Genomic DNA, 20,294 nt, shown 5'->3' on the forward strand with positions numbered 1-20,294 from the left:
CAAGGTACACCTGGACAAAGATGTAAGTCTGGGGCTCCAGCTGCTAGCACAGCATCAACACTTAGTAAAACAAGCACTGTGATACACAGAAAATGGGTGAGATTAAAAAAAAAAAAAAGGAACAAAAGGCAAATTTCGAGGACCACAACATTACTGTTATGTCAGGCATGGCACTAATAGATAGAAAATATTCTGAATTTGAAAAGTACCTGAATTCCGTCTGGGGATCTGGGAAGGCTTTGTAACTTAATGTAAAAGCAATGTGAATCCTGCCAGCTTCACTCACTCATGCATCCTGACTTGTCTGAACTCATAACAGTTTGTGCTGCTGACCTTTAGTTAAGCAGGATTTTACCTCTCATGTACTGTTTTCCTCTTTCTTATGTTGGCATAAGTCTCTCTGGAAAAAAGTGATATTCCCAAAATGAAGGATTGCCAAGTGGTTCACCTCTTTTTCTCATTTAAACAGTAGTGCTTTCTCACATAATTCAACCAAATTGGAAAAGTATCTCCACCTGACCAACTTACTTGTGCCTAGCAGTCTCAATTTTGCCAGACTTTTTGTTTGTTGAATGAGTGGGCTGAATATATTCTGATAGTAGTGTAATGTTTACTCTCTGTTCTGAAGTCATGGAGAATACCTCACAGTAGGATATGGGATATGGCTTTCCAGGGTGTCCATATGAAATATCTGTTATCCAGTCATTGCAAAAGAAACAAATTGCCCTTTAGACTTTTTTTTAATGAACTGACATTCAAGTTCTACCCCTCAAAGAAAATGTTGATCACAGCACACATGTATTATAAAGAAACGCAAGCTAAAATTTATTATGCATAAGCACAGAAGAAAAAGCCAAATACCTGACACTGATTTTTTATTGATTTTTGTGTAAAACACATTCTATGGAAAAATAGATAAGAGCATCACTAATAATTTATAATAGCCCTGTTCAGAGACAGCACAAATTGCCAAACACAGCTACAAAGAGAATATTGCACATGGGAGACATCCTATGCTCACTGCAAGACATTGCCAACAAGGCATCAGAAACAATATATAATTATAGAGATCATTGTTCAAGTCTGTTCGATGTGCCACTTATTTCAAAGGCTGCAATCTAATTAATTCAAGCAGTGTCATATAATGAAACAATATCAGTACTGCAACATTAATCATTACATTGATAGAACAGGATGAACAACAAAGAAATCAAAAACTTGTGTATTAGGAGATGCACTGTTTGAAAGGAGCTATGCATATGCATCCACTACCACTGAATATATGAAAATACTATACTGAAAAATTCTATCTATCTAATCTTTATGCACCTGATACATTTAACTTTCACAGGAAACCTTCAAAGAGGAAAGCTGTTTCCTAACTATTTTCATAACTGTGAAATTTTATAGCCACTTGGGAACTCAGTGGCTCATATTAATAATTTCCCTTAGTGCTTATTGGGCAGCATGTATAGCTAATAACGTATAGACGCAGACACACATGCTATTTTATAGGTAAGTAATGCCAAATAAAAATACAAATGTACTTGCTCATGTTGGCACATCATATAATGCACAATGTTGGAACAAAAAGTTAAATGTGGCACCAATTCACAGTAATCATTACCACAAGCTAGGCAGGCAAAGAACTTGCAAAACAATTACAAAATAATTAATATCTAAATAATTCAAAAACATAGGTACTTAATTAACATGTATATAGTTGCTACAGTTAATAAAATTTCAAGATAAAATTAAACACACATATGGAACCTGTAATAGAGTGGTATTTTAGACAATGTTAAGAATACCTTAGTATCTGTAGAAAAAAATAATCTGTTGCTAAACACATACAGATCTCCATTTTCTAAGATGATGTATAGTTCTGTATTACATATTAAGCACTATTTTTTTTTTAGTGAACCGTGATGAAAATAAATTAAGCCTATTTCATTATTCATTTTTCATTAGGCAGTAAGCAATTTATAGAAAGCTACACAAAAATAGCAGGGTGCTTCTCAAAATACTTATTTATTCTCCTAAGTAACTAAGAAGACATGTAAATTAATTTAATTGTTTATATTCAGGCAATCAAAAATAACCTTTAAGCCTCAGGTCTTTTTCCAATGAGAAGTCCAAATGCAAGTTCTTCCGTAGAAATGAATAAAGATTTCCTACGTGACTAAACATATGCATGATATGATACATAATGTGTAGTAAACATGTGAGAGTCATTTTACTTTCAGACTTAACAGTATCTTGTTAGAGTGAATTGGTCCTTATAGACTACAAAATATTAAATCACAAGTCAACTTGTTATTCCAGTTAACAGGAAATAGATGGCCTAGCAGGAAATCATCTTATTGTAGCACAAATATTTCACAAAATGTCTTTATATAACTGAGCTAAAAATATCATCTATTTATTAATACTTCAATATTTCAACCTTTCAAGTAACTTATCAAACACATTTTTAATTTTCTACACACACTTTGAAAAAAAGAAGCAATGCATAATTATCCTTTCCAGACACCTTTGGCAGTTCAAAACTTAACAGTTTAAACACTCATGAAGAAATTTAATGATGAAAAAACTTTTTGCATAGGCTAGAGGGCCAATACATTTCTGTATATACTGTCAGTGGTTGCATTACAGTACAATATATATTGACTTTGACAGGAATTTTTAATTACTACCGTATCTTTGTTCTGTAACGTTATCGCTATTACATCAAATGAATTAGGTAATTGTAGGGAACAGCAGTGTTTATTGCTTATTCTACAGAAGTGTAGAGTTACTACAAAATAATAGCAGCATATTTAATTTTGCAATGTCATCAGATTCTCAACAGCAATGGTTTCTGCCTTAAATTTGTTCAGTAGTATGAAATTCTGCTCATAGTTATACCATCCCATTCTAGTGATTTTAATCAAGTTTTGGGCACAGGACTGGGGTAGATGCAGCATGGTATTTATCCCATTACAATTCTCCATGACTTTGTGTATTCTGAGATTTTTTAAATTAATCTTATTTTAAGAATTTAAGTAAAAATGCTTAAGTTATATGTGGTTTCCCTTTGCAGTAATGGAATAGGAAAGAGGTCAGGAAATCCAGTTACATATAATTCTGCAAGCCTTTCAAGAACTGTACAGCCTTCTGTATTGGAATGGCAAAATACAGGCAAAATAGGTTAGAAGTTTTAATTGTCTCTTGCCTCTTGATTTGCAGCAATTCCAGAATACACACAGACTCAATGTGTAAGTTTGGGGAATATGAATACTACAATGAAAATAAAATTCTTGTAGATTTTTTGAATTTAGAACAGCATGATCTCTTTAGATCTGGGTTGTAACCATCGACAAAGTTTGAATCTCGATTCTTAGTAGAGCTGTTGGTTTCATTACAGAGATAGTGAGATTTACAGGACTAGTGATTTTTAAGGAAAAATTCAAGTCTAAGTACTGTATATTTCTGACGTATCCTACTGATGACAAATTCTTGCAAAGTAGTAAATAGTAAGTGAAGGTCCAGCTAAGAAAGTCAGAGATCATCAAAGATCCCAGACAATGCAAATATAGATAAGAAAAATATAATTTCATACAAGTAAAAAAGTTAGGACCACATTCTGATTCACTGAAATAGAGGTTTTGCTAATAAAGCAGAAGCAGCCTGAAAGTATGCGTTGAGTTTGGCTATTTTGTTAGAGGAGAGTAGAACCTGACAAAGCAGTAGTAATAAGTAATTGTGAACGTTCTTTTGAATCTCACAGGAAATGCAAATGACAAATTTTAGAGATAAATTCATTTTTAAGTATAAGAATAATAATTTGTTTCTCAAAAATTCAGGCATATCCTAGAGACACTTGTAAAAGTAAGGCTTTCATACAAAAATAGAAGATTGAATTTGCACAAAAAGATATTAAGAATTTAAGACAGACTCTGCGAAATTCATATGTAGTAACTGAAACAGCAGTGTAAAAACATATAGAACATGAATATTGTGATACTTCCCCGTTGTACCAACTTATTGGAAGTTTCACAGTGAAAATGGATTTTTATTCTTGCAGATTTCTCAGCTTTTCTTTAACATTTTAAAATATCTCCTGATATTTTGAAATAATTCTAAAATAAAAAAAATTAGTTGCTTGCACACATACCTGCATGTCTTTCTATACAACACTATTTTGAATTTTCATTATATGATGTATGGAAATAAACAGATGCCAAAGGTCTAAAATCCTATGTAATACTTTGGAAAACCAACTCTGTTAGTACAATACTATTTGCTTATAAGATGTACAATTACACCATAATTGAAAGTGGTTTTGCATATTCAACTTGTGAAATGGTGTAAAACCACACACAAATAGATATATACTGTACATGTGCGATACATCAATAAAAATTAATTTGTTTCAAAACCTGATTATTTCCTAAATTATTAACTTTATTAGTCTATATTCTGAACTCACTAACCCAAGAGTGTGATTTTAATAAAATAAACACTACCCAGAAAATGTATCATTAATAAATAGCACTCTGACACATATGCTCTAAGTCAAATATCTGGAAAGCATGGTTATAATAAAATACTGTTGTGCTAAAACTGTGCAAAGGAATATTAAAAATTCTGATTTCATAATAATCTGGCCTCTGTAACTCAAAACAAAATTACTTTTGTAACTATCTGAAGTAGTAGTCTTCTAGTTACAGATTTCTCATAGTTTGGTTTAGAGCTTGTACTGTACACCAAGCAAGTCCACAATGACTTTACCCATACTTTAACTCAACTTCTACAAATACAAGTTTATGACAAAAAAACCTCCAAACCCAAACATCTACAACAGTGCTAACAGACACTGATTTATCATCACATCACCGTTATCCTTTCTGGGGAGAGATGTGGAGCAGACCCACTTGCTTCTTCTATAACATAGCTTTTCTCCCATCCTCTTCGAATTCTCCTCAGTTTCCTACTTACACAAGGCAAAAGTAAAAGGATCTTACCTAGAATTACAATGGAAGGCAGAACAAGGGCAAGAACAAAATTTGGTGGTGTATAAAATCTGTAATATTCTCCTTCAAAAGCTCTTTTCCATCCGTAAATCAGTACATGGAAAGTACTTATGAGCAGAGCGATGTATCCAAGTGTAGACTTTGATAAAAGAGAAAACAGGGGGGGAAAAAAAGAGATAATGGTACTTGGTCCTGACAGCTCTAACCCATTATTTTAACACTTCTATTAGACACTGTGTTAAAATCTTTTACCTCTACACTATTTTAAATGGGCAGTGTGTGGTTTAAAGTTATTGTTCTGAAACCTATGGGTTGAACTGAGCACTGACATTACAACATGTCTCTGCTAGCATCTGTAGGCCTTAATCAAAGTTGAAATTAATATGTTTGCCCAAATTCTAAGTGGAAGTCAACCTCAGGATATGTATGTGAATAAGGAACAATGCCAGTGAAGTTACTGGAACTACAGTTCCCCATTTCTTAACTATGAGGGTAGATCACTTCCAAGATTTGTGATTACGGAACAATGCAATTCTCCTGAAGGAAATCTGAGCCTAACACGCCAGATTTTTATCACTGAGAGGTGCAGTTTGCTTCTTTCTCACTATGGCCTACATCCATGTGCCTGAAGTTAACGTAAATACTCTCACCTCTTGCCATCAGCTGTTGTCTGGTTAATGGGAATACCTGGACTGCCCAACTTGGGCATATGGCACAACAAAATGATGCAGTTAATTTGTCATAAACATGTAGTGCCTGATGGAATGTGATTTAGAAGGTTCCCACAGCACCCTGCATAGGATCTCTTATATAATCTAGAGCATGCCACAGAAGGCAGTGTTAATAGGGGTCATTTGCCATTTCTATGAATCTGCCCTTTTGAGAACCCTGTAGTTGTGCTGTTCTGCAGACTCAAGTACATTTAAGTACTAACCTTTACTTTTCCAAACTATGGTAAAAAAAAACCCCAACAAAAACAACTACTGTGCTTTGAATTCTGATGGTGATGAAATGAAGAAAACCTCTTTTTGGCCAAAACTGATGTAATGACTAACTTGGTTGAAAAACATTTGTAGAAAATGACAGGAATAGAATGGCTATTAAGAAAGGTAACTGTCTACCAAGGTCTGGTTTCATTCCAGCAGAGAGGCAAATTAAAATTCATCCTAAGGGTCTGTAATAGTCAGTGAAAGAATTAATTGTTTCTAGCTCAAGATGAACCAGTTTCTAGGAAGAGAACGCCTGAGCTAATACTACTTGCAAGGATTCATGGATATAATGGTAGGAAAAAGAAAATACTTTTGTTGATTTTTAGAGGTTGGTACCATGGGTTTTTTTCAACTTCCCAATACTCATGCACTTTTTTGCCAGTTCTTTCAAAGCCATGTTGGTATGTCTTAGGTATGCTGCAACCTTTTTTTTTTTAAAAGAACAATCTGCTCACAAAATGTCCTATAAGAAACAGAACAATCAGACAACCACTTGTGGATATGAAAATTACATACTCAGTATTTAAACAGAACTTATGCTAAGAAATTTGGACAGCAAACAATACTGTTTGACCATGTTATTGCAGATTTTTGCTGGTATTACTGTCCTGAATTCACTGTTGTTGTATCACTGCCAGCAGGGAAGAAGGCACAACTGAATCATATCCCTCACTTCATCAGGCTTACTGGTGAGAACCACACCAATTCTTGAAAAAGAAACTGGAGGGAAATGTTATACAGACTCTTCCCAAAGTAATAAAAAAAATGAAATAAAAAATACTTGGTTAATTTCCATATGCAAACTACAGTTTTAAGACATCTATACAGTCTTTCCATCTAATGGTCAAAATGGAAGCTAAGAGTTACATCAGTACATTTTGAACTAACATCACAAGGAAAAGAAAAACATATGATGCACCCCTATTAATTTTTTTCTTGTGGAAGGTTGCCATGTGCTTCTTTGATAGTATGTACTGGACCATTTGAACTGCTCATCTAAAAATATGACAACAAAGACATTCCTATAGGAGTTTCTGTCAGCTACTGATGGTATTTTCTTCTAGCAGGTCCTTAATTGCTCTATTTTTGTGCTGTACCTTTTGACAGTAATAACACCGCTTAGCTAGAAAGAGGGTGTCCTCCACACAACTCAGCATTCTGAAGTATTTCACTTGTTTAGTCAGGGCAGATCTGCACTAGAAAATTCCATTAAGAACATCCCAGTGTGCAGCTACTGAGTTTTCCAGAAATACAAGCAACTCTGCCTGTGTTTGCTAATTAGGTAAAATGCCACTGCAGAAAGCTGCATCAGTGCAAAACTTTGTTATAATGACTTGATTTTTCTATATCTGCAAATGTTCAAATGCTACAGCAATGTCTGTACAGGGTGGCCAGGACTCAGCACAGGATGCTAACTTAGATAAGAGCAGAGGACTTCTGAAAGCAGCTAGAAGGGATACTTTTCCTTCACTGGTAAATTTACATTGGTGAGTGAGTAGCAATAGCAGTTTTAAGTCATGGGAACCCTGTCTAAGCTCTAGGAGTAATGATGGGAAAAGGGGAAGAGCATCTTTGGTTGCTTTGCTTCTCTATTTGTCGTAATACTGTGTTTTCTGCAAGCTAATTAGATTCGCACATTTCCTGTGTACTTCCCTATCTTTTAGCTTAAAAGTTAGAGAAAAAAAAACAGAGGAAAAGATGCAGGAGGAAAATCCTAAAATGTTACCAAGAATATGTACATATATAGAGACACAATCTGCTGTAGGACAAATCTGCTTCAGGAATTTACACCTCAATGGTCGAGTAGTTCCAAGCAATTTATATATACAAAAAGTATTTTCTAAAGCCTACATTATGCAAGGTATACTTCAGATTCCCCCAGTAACAGGATATTGCTAAACTTACAAACAGGCTGCAGCAACTCGGACTGGAATTTCACCCATAAAATTTCTAAATACTCAGGCCTTATCCTTCTTTACTCTTGGGGAAAAGTATACTATTGACATGGAAGAACCAAAGCAGAACAGCCCTTCCTCAATGTGTGTGCACAAGAAAAGTTTTAATGATACTTTTAATTAATAATGAAAAGTTTTAGTCTCCATAGAACTACAGGATTGTGCTAGCAGACAAAAGGAATGGCTACAAAAACATCAGCTTCCTACTGTGCAAATGGCAGGTTTGCACTGACTTTTGCTAAGAAACCTAAAGCTTAGTTTTCAAAGCCAGTCTGCTCTGCCCATCGCCACTTTTGAGTGATGTGCTTTGGCCTTGAACTGTTAGATCAGAAAACAAAAGCAGTAGTTAGTTATGCTTACATTATATAATTACAGTTTAACTTCCTTCAGAAGACTGAAGGACCTGGTGCAGCACTGCTTGCAACAGTGTTCTCCATTTCCATGTAGCTCATGTGAACATTCAATGACTGCTTTCAATAAATGTCTTTTTCTGTTTGCACTGTGTTGGTGTAGGCTTGTTATTCTGCTTGCTTTGACAAAATAGGAACTCTTTTTTATTTCTTGCCCATGGCTACCTTTGTTCCTTATTCAAATATGTTTAGAAAAGAAAAAGAAGAGTACTTCAGTGGTGTTTAAGAAAATTGATGCATTACTTTATCATCCCCAGCTTCTTCCCCACTTCCTTGTTCAGTAAGCTCCAACTGCAGGTCATGTTAAGATGCCTGCAAAGTTTCATGTGAAATTTACATCACGTAGGGTCACCTACTCAGCAAACTCTTCATCACTGTCTCATTCTGTGGCTTCTTCATTTAGATGTCATGAGTGTTTCTTTCTGAATTGTGATGAAGTAATTAGATACTCGTTTTGTACAGTGGTCAGCTCTGTACTCCAGCCACTCCAAGTTTTCTGCTGGCCTCTTAGCTCCTGGTAGGGCTGACACAGTAACTTTCTTTTGCATCACTATTCAACCTTCTCACATCTCCATTCATATTCATACTCTGAGGGAAGGAGTGGAGCCTATACTGCTTCTCCTCTCAAAGCCCTTTTCCCATAATTAAGGTATTTTTCGGCACTGACACCCATGTTGTGAAACTAGGCTAGGTAAGATGGAGGCATCTCCAAAACAATTGGTGATATCAAAGACACCAGTGATTTCAGGGCAAAAACATTCACAACTGGGGATTCTTTATGGTATTAGGCAGACTGTGGTAGAGACCTGTTTGAACTACTGTAGGTAGGGGAGATGCTGCTCAGGGCTTGTACTACTGCAGCAAGGGTAAAATGCAGTCTGTACTATATATGTTAATAATTTGTTAATCCTAAAATCAGATTTTCTTGGTAGGACTCAAGACTATGTTGTAGCAGTAAAACTCTTTAGAAAAGGTCAGACCCTTATTTTGATGAAACTGAATTTACCAAGATGAGCAAGAAATAGTATGTTGTTCTCAGTGGGAAGTGCTAAGGTGAGAAACCGTCTAAGTGTGCTGTTTGATTCTTCGTCTGTCAGACACAAAGCAAGTTCAGCAATTATTGTAGCAAATCATCTGAGGTTCAGGACTAAAGCTAGAGATACAGTTTTTCACAGAACTGAGATGATGGGCTAATAGTTCTATTGTTTGAGATGAAGGAAATTAAGTTAAAATATTCACTTTGTCATATTGCTCTTCAATAAAGAAAAATATAAAAGGCATTAAGCATTATGATGTTTTATCTGTTCTTGCATACTGGTACAATGAAGCTTGTGCAGAAATGGAGCCTCCCTTTACTTTAGTGAGGGATCACTGAAAGTCTGTTTTCTGACTGAATAAAGCAAGAGGACTTTTTTGAAGGACAATTAACTAAATAAAGAACAACTTACGTCCTGAGAAGTAATTAATGACAAAGTAAAATATATTTACTGGTCATTAACTGTTAGTAGTTCAGTATTTTTTGTGAGAAAAAATTGTAAGTGATCATAATTAATTACCAATACCAGTTCTTTTCAGCATGTATCAACTGTAACCTTTAGAGCAAACAACTTGGTCCAAATCAAATTCCTGAAACAGATGATTGATTAAAGTTCATAACTATTTAAATTTGGAACTATTTTGACTTTGTTTACAGTGGAAATACCTGCAGTAAATCTGACACAATAAAAATGCCACTGTAGACACATCATGATGCGATTATTGTGTGGGTTTTGACTCAGACACGCAAGCTGGAAATTTAAAAATCTGAGTAAGGAAAAACAAAACACAACTGCTGGGTTTGTGGCTGGCAGTCATTAGTGTTTAAAGGCATTACTTCAGTCACAAGTGAATACATGTTTTTGCTTTTGCACTGATTTACATCATCCAACAGCAGCACTATTGTTTCCCTGCACAGAGAAATTTGGATGGCAGGGATGTTGTAACAATAAAAAAATGGGTACTGACCTCCTCTGAAGGCTCAAAACCATGGGCATGAATAAACAGTTTTATCAGGGGAACTCCAATTTGAAAAATTTTTTGGCCAATTTTTGTACACCTACCCAGAGTGTTCCACCAATAGAAACCCTAGGGGAAGAGAAGACATTACAGACAGAAGACCTGTGACAGCTACAGCCAAAGAAGCTTTCCTCATCACTCCCTTCAAAATGTAAATTATGAAATACAACCCAAGCCCTGAACAGTTAAGTCAGTGCTTGCATTCTGAACGTTGGAATTTGTACAGTGACAGGTCTAATAATTAGGTAATATTTTACAGTCTTGTGTTGAAAAACAGTTTATCAGAAAAGATAGAGTGAAGACTAGAGTACTGTCTCCAAAGTCAGAGAACAAAACAACAAAACTCAAAACTGTGTGTACACACTAGCGAAATCTATCAAAAGACTGAATTCTAATAAAGTTTCTTATCATTGACTGCTACCTATAACTAATGACAATTTTGTTTGGAAGCAAACTTTAGGCTACTTATTAAAGCCTGTATTTCTCAGTATTTTGTACTCATTAAGTCTGCATGCTGTAGATATTTATCTAAGGAAAGAGGGCAGCAGAAGACATGCCAAGACCTGGAAAAGCCTCTGTTTTAATAAACAAAGCTAGCGGGTATTTTCAGCTAATAGGAATGACACAGTTGAGAGCTGTATTAATTTGCACAGAGTGGAAGGGAAGCAAAATTAAATGGCTGTCAGAGGCCTGTGCAATAAAAATCCTGCAGGACAAATTAAATCTTCAATTTTAACAGTTGTGTGCATCTACATATAGTAGCATCTCATCAGGATCATTGCCTTTAGTGAGTTTGGCCACATTTATCTAATTTGAATTCATCAAGAAACTGTAACAAGGGAAAAGGAATAGATTAGTGCTCATTTGGTCTTAGCTATGTGATTATTTAAGACCAAGAAGTGTGAAATGCAAATTCCCATTCTAATACTCATGAAATGCTTAATTACTTTCATGGTAATGTATCTGCTGAGTAAGGATATGTTGTTTTTATTAACTTACCATAGAGAAGGGAAACATAAGGTCTCATCATGTTGCAAAATGTTTTGTTCATCATCATTTTCATCAAGGAATTCTTGTCAACAACAAATCCCCCTTATTTAAAAAGTAACCCACCTGAATGAAACTGAACTCCCTCCAGTTTAAGGCACTGTTCACTGAAGGGATGGAAGTTACTGCCAACAAAGCAAGCAATCCAAGACTCATTATTCCAAAGGAGATATACATTTCAATTCGCCACACTTCTTCCTCATTCCAAGAATTTTCAACATTTGCATGAACCTGATGAAAGAGCAGAAAGGAAGCACTTTATTCTACAGAATATTAAAAATATCACAGAAGTTATTTTGCTGAGTAAAAGCCTACAGTCACAGGACAACTATAAAATGAGGTCAAATATTTTAGAGGTTTCCTCATGTCTTGGAGAAAAACAACTATTCCCTTGCCACTGGTATTGGCTCTTGTTAGATTAGATTATGTTAAACCTGGAAGCTTAAATGAGTTTTTAAAAGAAAATTTACCATTATATACTATTTATAACAAGTATGTTATAAAACCAGATAAACCTGTGTATTCCTATATGCTGTAGAAGAGTAGCTGTGCTCTTCAGACCCTGGAAACTTAAATTCTGTAACATAAATTGGGTGAACCAGCAATTTGTTTTTAGTTTGTAGCATTTAGAAATAGTTTAGCATCATTTCCTGGTTTTGCTTCAGCTCCCTGTGCTAAGTCAAACTTACTTTGCCTATTTCACTGTTGCCATCAGATACCTCCAAGATTGTTCTCACTGGAGAGCTTTACCAGAAAAAAAGAAATAACTCAGGTCATTAACAATTGAGAGGCTTGGATATTTAACTCGTTTTCCACTTTCAGGTGAACTATTGTAATATGGCATGGCTTTAAAGAGGCTGACCAAGAGTATTAGCAAGGAAGAATTTTACAATATTATTAAAACCAAGATAATTTCTTAGTATCAGTGGGTCCTTTACTAAGTGTGAACAATTACAGTTTCTTGCTGCCTTTTAATAGTTTTGCTCTTCCTGCCTTTCTCTTCAGTTCATTTTTTAATGATAGCCCTTTTAGAATTTGTGGATCCAAGCTCTTCTAATTTGTTCCATTTGATTCGATTTCCTTAGTTTGCTTTTCTTTCTGTTCCATCACATCTGTATTTCCTGCAGATTTTATGTGCTGAATGGCAATGTTGTTTTTCAGGCAATGCTGCTTTTCTGCTACTTTAGAAGTGACAGTAAGTTACTTCAGTGACAAACAGGAGCGTCAGACCCTCTTCTAAAGGATGACAGATTTATCAGAGATTGTTTCAGGGTTATGCAAGACCAGTTGCTTCTGGGAACTGTGAGTCAATCTCTATTGCCTGGAATAGATGATGTTCACATACTTAATGAATATTTTTACCAGTGGTCCAAAAATGTTACAAAGTAACAGCATTTTTATTTTCTAAACACAGATGTACTGGTAAGCATTATTACATTATCTACTGTTATACTTTTCACACTTGTAAATGCACTTATGATATAAATACTTCCCCCATATGTTATGTATACATAGAGAGAAACGTACCCCAGAAGTTGCCTGCTGTTGCTCTTATCCTGTCTATCTTACATTCTCCTTGTGTACATTACTATCAGGGGTTTAAGTAGGACACGTCCTTGATTCCTGCTACCACACAAACTTGACTATAACTTGATGCACGAGGTGAGCACAATGCATAAGTTTCTTTTAGTCTTTCTTATTTGGCACTAACTATGCATAAGATAACCCATAACATTCTCCACTGAAAACAGTGGAACAGGTTAAGAAAACAAGTGTATTGTATTCATGAACCATATATATACAGCCAAGGCATTTTTGGCTTACTGAACTAGTTTGTCTTACCTGTTGGTATGCCATATTGAGGAACAAGTATCGCTCCGATCTCCTCATAGGTAAGCAGAGGCTGTATGCCACATGCACTGTTGCAAAGAAAAAACTCAGCAGTCCAAGCTGCTTTCGACACTGGAGCCAGTTGTCCAGCCAAAGTGGAAATCGCCTATACTTAGTACCATAGTAAAGCTGATAAGCAGCTGCAATAAGTCCTGGTAAATACACTAGAGAAAGTAAAGTGATAGCAACAATTGGTAGAGTCTTGTTCACAATCTCAATGGGGATCTTGTAAAAGTCACTCTGCTGATTTTTCACGTATGGATGGATTACATCCCTGACGAAGGAATAGATGAAGAAAAATGTTGCTAGGCTAATGGCAATCACTACAGGCCCCTTCCACAGTGTGAACAGTTGCAGAGGTAAGTTTTCAATTTCTCTTGAAGATGACAATGCCCCCAAATCAATAGGAATAAAACTGAGCTGGCGGGCAAGCTCCATAACTTGATGGCGAGCCTGAACATTGTTACTGCATATATAGACCTGTTGGGAAAGTAAAGTGAATCATGTGTAGTCAGAGAGAGACTCAAAGGGAAAAACCCACCCAAACCACAAAAAAAAGACTTAAGGGCCTCCAGGTCAAGAGAACAGCACTACTGCTGAATTGTACACTGTTGTCCCAGTTTGTATCACCAAGATAATAATGAAACTACATACAAACCCAGCTAAAGGGAAAATATGCACACTAATTTAGCAACAAAGTAACCAAAATGAAATTCGCTTTTTCTTGACTGCAGGATGCCCTGGTAATCTGTAAATTGAACCCACTCCCCACTTCCCACAGGATGTCTACAAGACTGTACTGAACTTGAAACAATGGCTACAAGCATTTCAGAAGATCACAGGTATCTCAAAAACACAGGAATCTTGAATAATGACCCCAGAACAGCTGTCCCATAAACAGAATGCAGAGAACTGTGTATTCGCTCCATGTATAACAATTTTAGCTTAATTTCACAGAAAAGACAGAAACTAGCAGCCAAATAACAACTCCTTGTAAAGACCAGTTTATTACATAGTGAAAGAAATGCACTGCTACAACGTAAAGTTCCTTTAAAATTTACAGTGGGGTATAGTTCGCTCAACGCTGTCTGCTGACCATCTGCTTTAGAGCAAACATGATCCCTTTTGACAGAAGTTACTTACTTACAATGCAGTGCTATTCTGAAACGGGATAAAAACAGTACAGTGAGGATATTTTTAAAATAATGATAATTTTATATCAATTGCATTCCTTTTAAAATCTACCTGAAGTGCCAGAAAAAATTTAGCCTTCAGCAGTCATGTTATACCAGTCATTTCTCACGTGTTTCTCAGAGTCCATAAAGCCATGAAGGGCTGGGTTCTTGCATAAACTTAAATCCTTTCTATCACTTCAGCAAAGCATGAAAAACATAAAGCTGCCTTTTCTATATGCCTGATGGATTTGGGGAACATACTGGGAAGGAATTTGAACATGATGTTCCCAAGTAGTCCTGGATCAAATGAATGATCATTTAAAAACATATGTGCCTCCTTCTGCTTCCCCGTATTTATGATCTTGGGACATTCTAAAAGCCAGATAAATTCTTTCTTTCACTTTGCTATTATGCTGAATGCATTTTTAGAACAGCTGATTCCTAAGCCCTTTGATCAGGATCTCAGATTTCTGTGCATCTCTTTCAATAGCTCATGCCATGTAAATCAATATTGAAATTAAAATACTCTGGGAAAGGCTGCTTCTATTGCTGTACAGAGCATAAGGACAAAAATTAATATATTTCCTACAGAAGACACTAAGACCCAACTCCTCTCCTCTGTCTGCAGTCATCTGAAGGTCAACTACGTAGTCTAAGCTAGTATCCACATTTCCTCTGCAATAAACAGGCATCCCAGGAAACAATTTGGACCACTTACTCCATATATCTTACAGTGGAATGAACTAGACTCTGAAAGTTTTAGTAGTCAATAAAAGCTAAACTAAAGGCCCAGCATTTCAGGCATGCTATGTCAGGCAGGATGAAACTCATGAATTCTGCCTCTTTCATTCAGTTCCTGTCGTTTCATCTTATAAAGAAGTTACATTAATATAGATATAACATTTACCTGTCTGCTGGCATCCTTTGGTCCTAACTGCAGTGACCAAGCTGAAACGACATTGAACCCTTTGACAACCAGGGAATCTGGGAAAAGTGATGCCAAATACTCTGCATTGGAGTCCGGATACTGGTCTATTCTTGTGTTATTGCTCACATCAATTAGAATTTTACCAGCTAGTAAATGTTTGAGGTCCCACAAAGAGGCATAATGTTCTCTGTGTATGGCTACAAAAATGATGTTTGTTTTTGCTACAGCATCTTCATGGTGCGTGACATCAACCACATGGGGAAAGAACTCAGCAGCAAGTTTAGGGTTTCTGCTTCCTACAACTATGTGGTACCCGCATCTGATAAGTCTAATTGTCAATGACTTTGCGAAGTCTCCGCTTCCAATGATGCCTATTGTGATCTTACGGGCATCCTTGATGCCATTGGCAACATTTGGTAGAAAAGTTTCATTGAGGTTCTTAGGACTTCCCATCATAGAGATTGATTCCATACTTCCAAAACACCACACCTACAATGACTTCTTCTGGGAAACAAACAAACAAACAAACAAAACAAAACAAGCAACAAAAGGAAAAATTTAGCATAATACAATTTTATGAGACATCATAATCCATAAACACCTCTCTGAGCAAAATCTGGGGTTCTAAGTTTCATGTTTTATTTTCTCCTTAATAAAGTATATGCAAATCAATTTTGTAAAAGAAGAAACATAAAATACTTCAGGCACTTCAATGATACAAAACTAAATTATACTTTTTCCATCTTCTATTCCTATCTTCCACGGGAATACTGGATCACAAGATAACCCTGTGCTCCCGAAACTAATGGACAATGGGATAAGACACATGTACAGAATCCTGGATAATCATGAAAAATATTAGAAGGTAAAGATAGCTGGCCTGTGGCTGGTATAAGGACACTGAGTTAAGGGAAGCTGAACTCCATTAAAATCTTAAGCAGGTTATTATTGTGGTATCCTATATTGGCCAGGACGGAACGGATGCAAAGATCTCAAACCTGCAAATGTACCACCATGACAGACCTCTGACATACCTGTCAGCCTAGGAGATGGGCTGCCCACAAACATCCACTGGCAAAGACAACTTGCCAATTTCAACTGCCTTGAAATTTGTCAAGGCCTATTCATAAGATCACCAATGACACTGCTAGGTCAGACTTCTAGGTCTGGCTATGGATGCATAAGAATTAAATGTGGGTGCAAAAGTAAAGGATTCAAAGCCAGAGGTCAAAAATGCACTTAATAGAATTTTCTGACTAAGCAGAGAAGATAAATCCTGAAGACAAACACACGGGAGAGCATTCCACGAAGAGCTAATGGCAGGAAGAGAGAGGATTTCATGCAGTAATAAAAAGGAAGAGAGTTTTAGGATTCAAATTCAGTGCTGTAAGGGAGGCTTTGAAGAACAGATGCTAAGGCTCACAGAAAATTAAAAGAAATACAGCTATAGCTTTGGAGAGCAGAGTTCACAAAACTGCAGTATAGCTGTAACAAAGACAAACAGACATAAAAAACCCAACAAAACATTCCCCAGGAGGGAAGTTATCACCTGAAACCACAGTTAAGACATAAGTGGTTCTGCACTGTAGAACAGGAAAGAGTTCTGAAAATGAAGGAAGCAATGAGGAATGGCAGGCTAAGAAGCAAAGAGAAATCGTGAGGTTACTCTCTTGGGAGCTATTCCAGACCACATGCAAAAGAGGAGCTGAATGAACCTTTTCATAAGCCACCATGGATGAGTTACCATCACATCACCAGAAGGTGATGTGATGGTAACGAAGCATGAATAGGGGACTTTATGCAGCCATCAGCTAGGAATACAGTATGTGTGGTGAACAACCTTCCCCAATTCAAAGTAGCTTTGCATTTCAGAAGTTGGAGGAAGCTACTTAGACAACTGGGTGCTTTTCATTTCACCTTTAACTAGAAAGGAAGAACTCACTGAAACTGGACTGAGACTACATATGGAAAGCAATAGTGACATTGACCACAAAACCACTATTCTAAGAAAAGATTCTAACAGTGAATCTTTCTGGCAAAAGCAGATCACACAGATTTTCATGCATGCACTGAAAAAACATTGGTTTCTTTGTTACCACATGACCTGAAATGCATCTAACACATGACCAAACTACTAGTATTTCCTGAACCATGATGAGCTCACATAGAATCATCCAGGAACATAATAAGAATAGCTGTATTTTGATCACATAAGAAATATACATCAACTAGATATGACAGAACACACATGCTTCCATCACATGACTACAGAGGCCCACTTTACTTCATGCCATGTGATGTGAAGGTGCTGCAAAACTTTGGGATAGAAAGGGAACCACCATGAGGAAATTGGCTACCACTACCATTTAACCATACTGCAGTCTACTTCCAGTTTTTGTCCAAAGGATCCTTAGGATAGTGGGCATCAAGATTTGAACATTTGGAATTGCTCTGGTGACTGGCTCTCACAGAACCAAACATGACAGTTTCTCACTGCCTATTCTAAGGAAAGTAGAGTGTGAGGAACAGAATAACAGACTGCATAAAAAAACCTCAGGGGATAGGCAGACATGACTTCAGCAAGTAATTTAAGAAATGGAAGGGATCAAAGAGCTGGCAGTTATTGAAAGGGACTATATTAAATGCAAAATAACAATGTAGAGGCCACAGAGTGTATAAGACTGTTTTAACTGCATTGGGAGAGCTTTAATAACCTAAAAAACCCCTACCAAATCACACAAAAAATAAAAAAAAATAGAAGGTGTGCAAGTGCATGGCTAAGTAACAGTATAAAGAGACAGTGGTATCATGTAGGGATAAAATCAGAACAGCAACAGAACAGAAATGAGTTATAAATAGTGAATGACATGAAGGGCAACAAGTAAAGGTTCCATAATACAATGAAAGAGAGGATGCAAGGTTTATAACTTCACAGGAGAAAGAACATATTACAGGTGACACAAAGTAGGACAAAGTGTTAAATGTCATCTTTATTTCAACTCTCAGCAGAAAGATTAACTGTGAATAGATATTTACTGAAATTCCATTTACAGGGAGACAGAAGGTGAGGTCAAAGTGGGAAAAGGTAAGTTAAGAGTAAAGGATAAAGTTAAAGGTAAGATAAAGATTTTCAAGTCAGCAGATGCTTATGAAATGCTTAAATGCTTAAAATGATGATTGAAGTGACATCTTGAGAACTCAGAGAGGACAAGAGAGACAGACTAGCATATACCTCTAAAAGAAGGGAGGGGAACTGAGGAAAGCAAAAACTTGTTAGCCTAACTTCAGCCTCTGGAAAAAATTTACATCAAGTTACTGAGCAAGCAATTTGTAAATAGATGGGAAGCAGATGATAAGAGCTAGCTAAGGTGGGTTATTCAGTAGCAGACTGCAACAAAACCTTCTTTATTCTTTTACAAAATACCTGGCTTCACAGGCGTAAAACAGAGCAGTAGTGACATAAATTTGACATCTGCCCTTAGATAAACTAAGAAAACACTACAGAACTATGTCGGCCAGAAGGTGACACAGACGTGAAAACCAGCTCTTGGAAAAAGTACTGGAGAAGAAGCCTGAACGCACGCACACCCGACCAGTCACTGAACCTGTGAGTACCCGCTCGGGCGTCACCTTACGGGGCGCCGACTGAGGCGAGGCGCTGGCCGAGCGCAGGCCGGTCTACCCCCGGCAGGCTGGCGGCCGGCGGCGCGGTGCGGGTGTCTACCCCCGAGGAACTCGGCGGGGCCCAGGTCCTGGACAGCATCTCCAGCTGCAACGACAACATCACCCATGAGAAGCGCGGCGACCCCTCCGCCCGGCCGCTCGCCGCCCCTCCTCCTCCGTAACCCTGGGCACAGCCGGGGCAGCGCGGCCAGGCCCTGCCGCCGCAGGGCGGGGACCGCCCGGCTCCACATCACCGCCACGCACCCGGCTGCCCCTCACTGCTGTCGGGGCCCGGCCGCACCCAGCCCCGCCGCGCGACCCACTCCGGGTGGGGGGCAGCCGATACCGCCAGGCCCGCCAGAGCCCGGTACAACTGCGGCGGGAGTCCACCGCCACAGCGATGGACAGCGGGGAAAACCCGCGGGGCGACGGTGGACACGGCCGGCCCGAGGGCGTGCCCATCAGGGATGGAGCCCCTCCTGCCCCGGCCCCAGAGCCGCTCACCTCCGCCAGCGCCGCCACTTCCCTGCCTCAGACTCCTGCCCGCAGTGGCGGGCGGGCGGGCGGGCGGGCGGGCAGGAAGGCGGTGCCTCTCCTACCGCTGCGACCCGCCCCCTGCGGCCGCTTCTATGCCGTGGCCAGGCGAGCAGCAGAACGCTGCCCCTGGGGTTCAGATGGCGGTGGGGTGGCAGTCCTGGGGGTCTGCTGCATGTGGGGGAAGAGGGAGGCCACGGCCGGGCCCGCGGTGCCCTTGAACTCGGCACCCAGTCACTGAGCTCCCGCCACAACTCCCTCAAGCCTGCGCAGCACCCCCAGACTCGGGGTCCCGCTGGCACAGAGTTGGGACCTTGTCGGTCCCCAGGCGAGCTCACGGCTCCGAGTGCATTAACACCTCTCCTCCTGGGCCCCTGCCCTCATCGGCTGTTCTGGCCCAGGTGTGTTCTTCAGCGGGAGCTCTCCCCAGGCTGATTTTTCTTGTTCTATCCTGGCAGAAGGGTGATGCTGTCCCTCAACCAGTACCCGCTGCAGGGCCAGGGATGAGGAATCATAGTCATGGAACCATAGAACGGTTTGGGTTGGAAGCGACCTTCAAAAGTCATCCAGTCCAAACTCCCTGCAATGAGCAGGAACATCTTTACCTAGATCAGATTGCCCAGAACCACATCC

General features: G+C 38.4%; 1 protein-coding gene across 2 annotated transcripts; it reads right to left on the minus strand.

The window, feature by feature from the left end:
- Window positions 1–1,952: 1,952 nt before the first annotated feature.
- Window positions 1,953–19,277, minus strand: STEAP2 (STEAP2 metalloreductase). 2 transcript variants are annotated; one of them, XM_061346060.1, is made up of 5 exons: window positions 19,100–19,277; window positions 15,444–15,965; window positions 13,314–13,841; window positions 11,538–11,702; window positions 1,953–5,154 (listed from the first exon to the last, which is right to left on the minus strand). In XM_061346060.1, exons 2-5 carry the CDS (start codon window positions 15,933–15,935, stop codon window positions 4,870–4,872), a joined length of 1,470 nt encoding a protein of 489 aa, XP_061202044.1. In that variant the 5' UTR covers window positions 15,936–15,965; window positions 19,100–19,277; the 3' UTR covers window positions 1,953–4,869. The 2 variants fall into 2 exon arrangements, with proteins under 2 accessions (XP_061202044.1, XP_061202045.1); XM_061346061.1 differs by lacking the exon at window positions 19,100–19,277 and adding an exon at window positions 16,499–16,787.
- Window positions 19,278–20,294: the final 1,017 nt, after the last annotated feature.

This window comes from Neopsephotus bourkii, unplaced genomic scaffold, assembly GCF_033783945.1.
Source record: "Neopsephotus bourkii isolate Nb327-2 ecotype Australia unplaced genomic scaffold, CSIRO-AGI_Nbou_v1 NB_257, whole genome shotgun sequence".
Lineage (NCBI taxonomy): Eukaryota > Metazoa > Chordata > Aves > Psittaciformes > Psittacidae > Neopsephotus > Neopsephotus bourkii.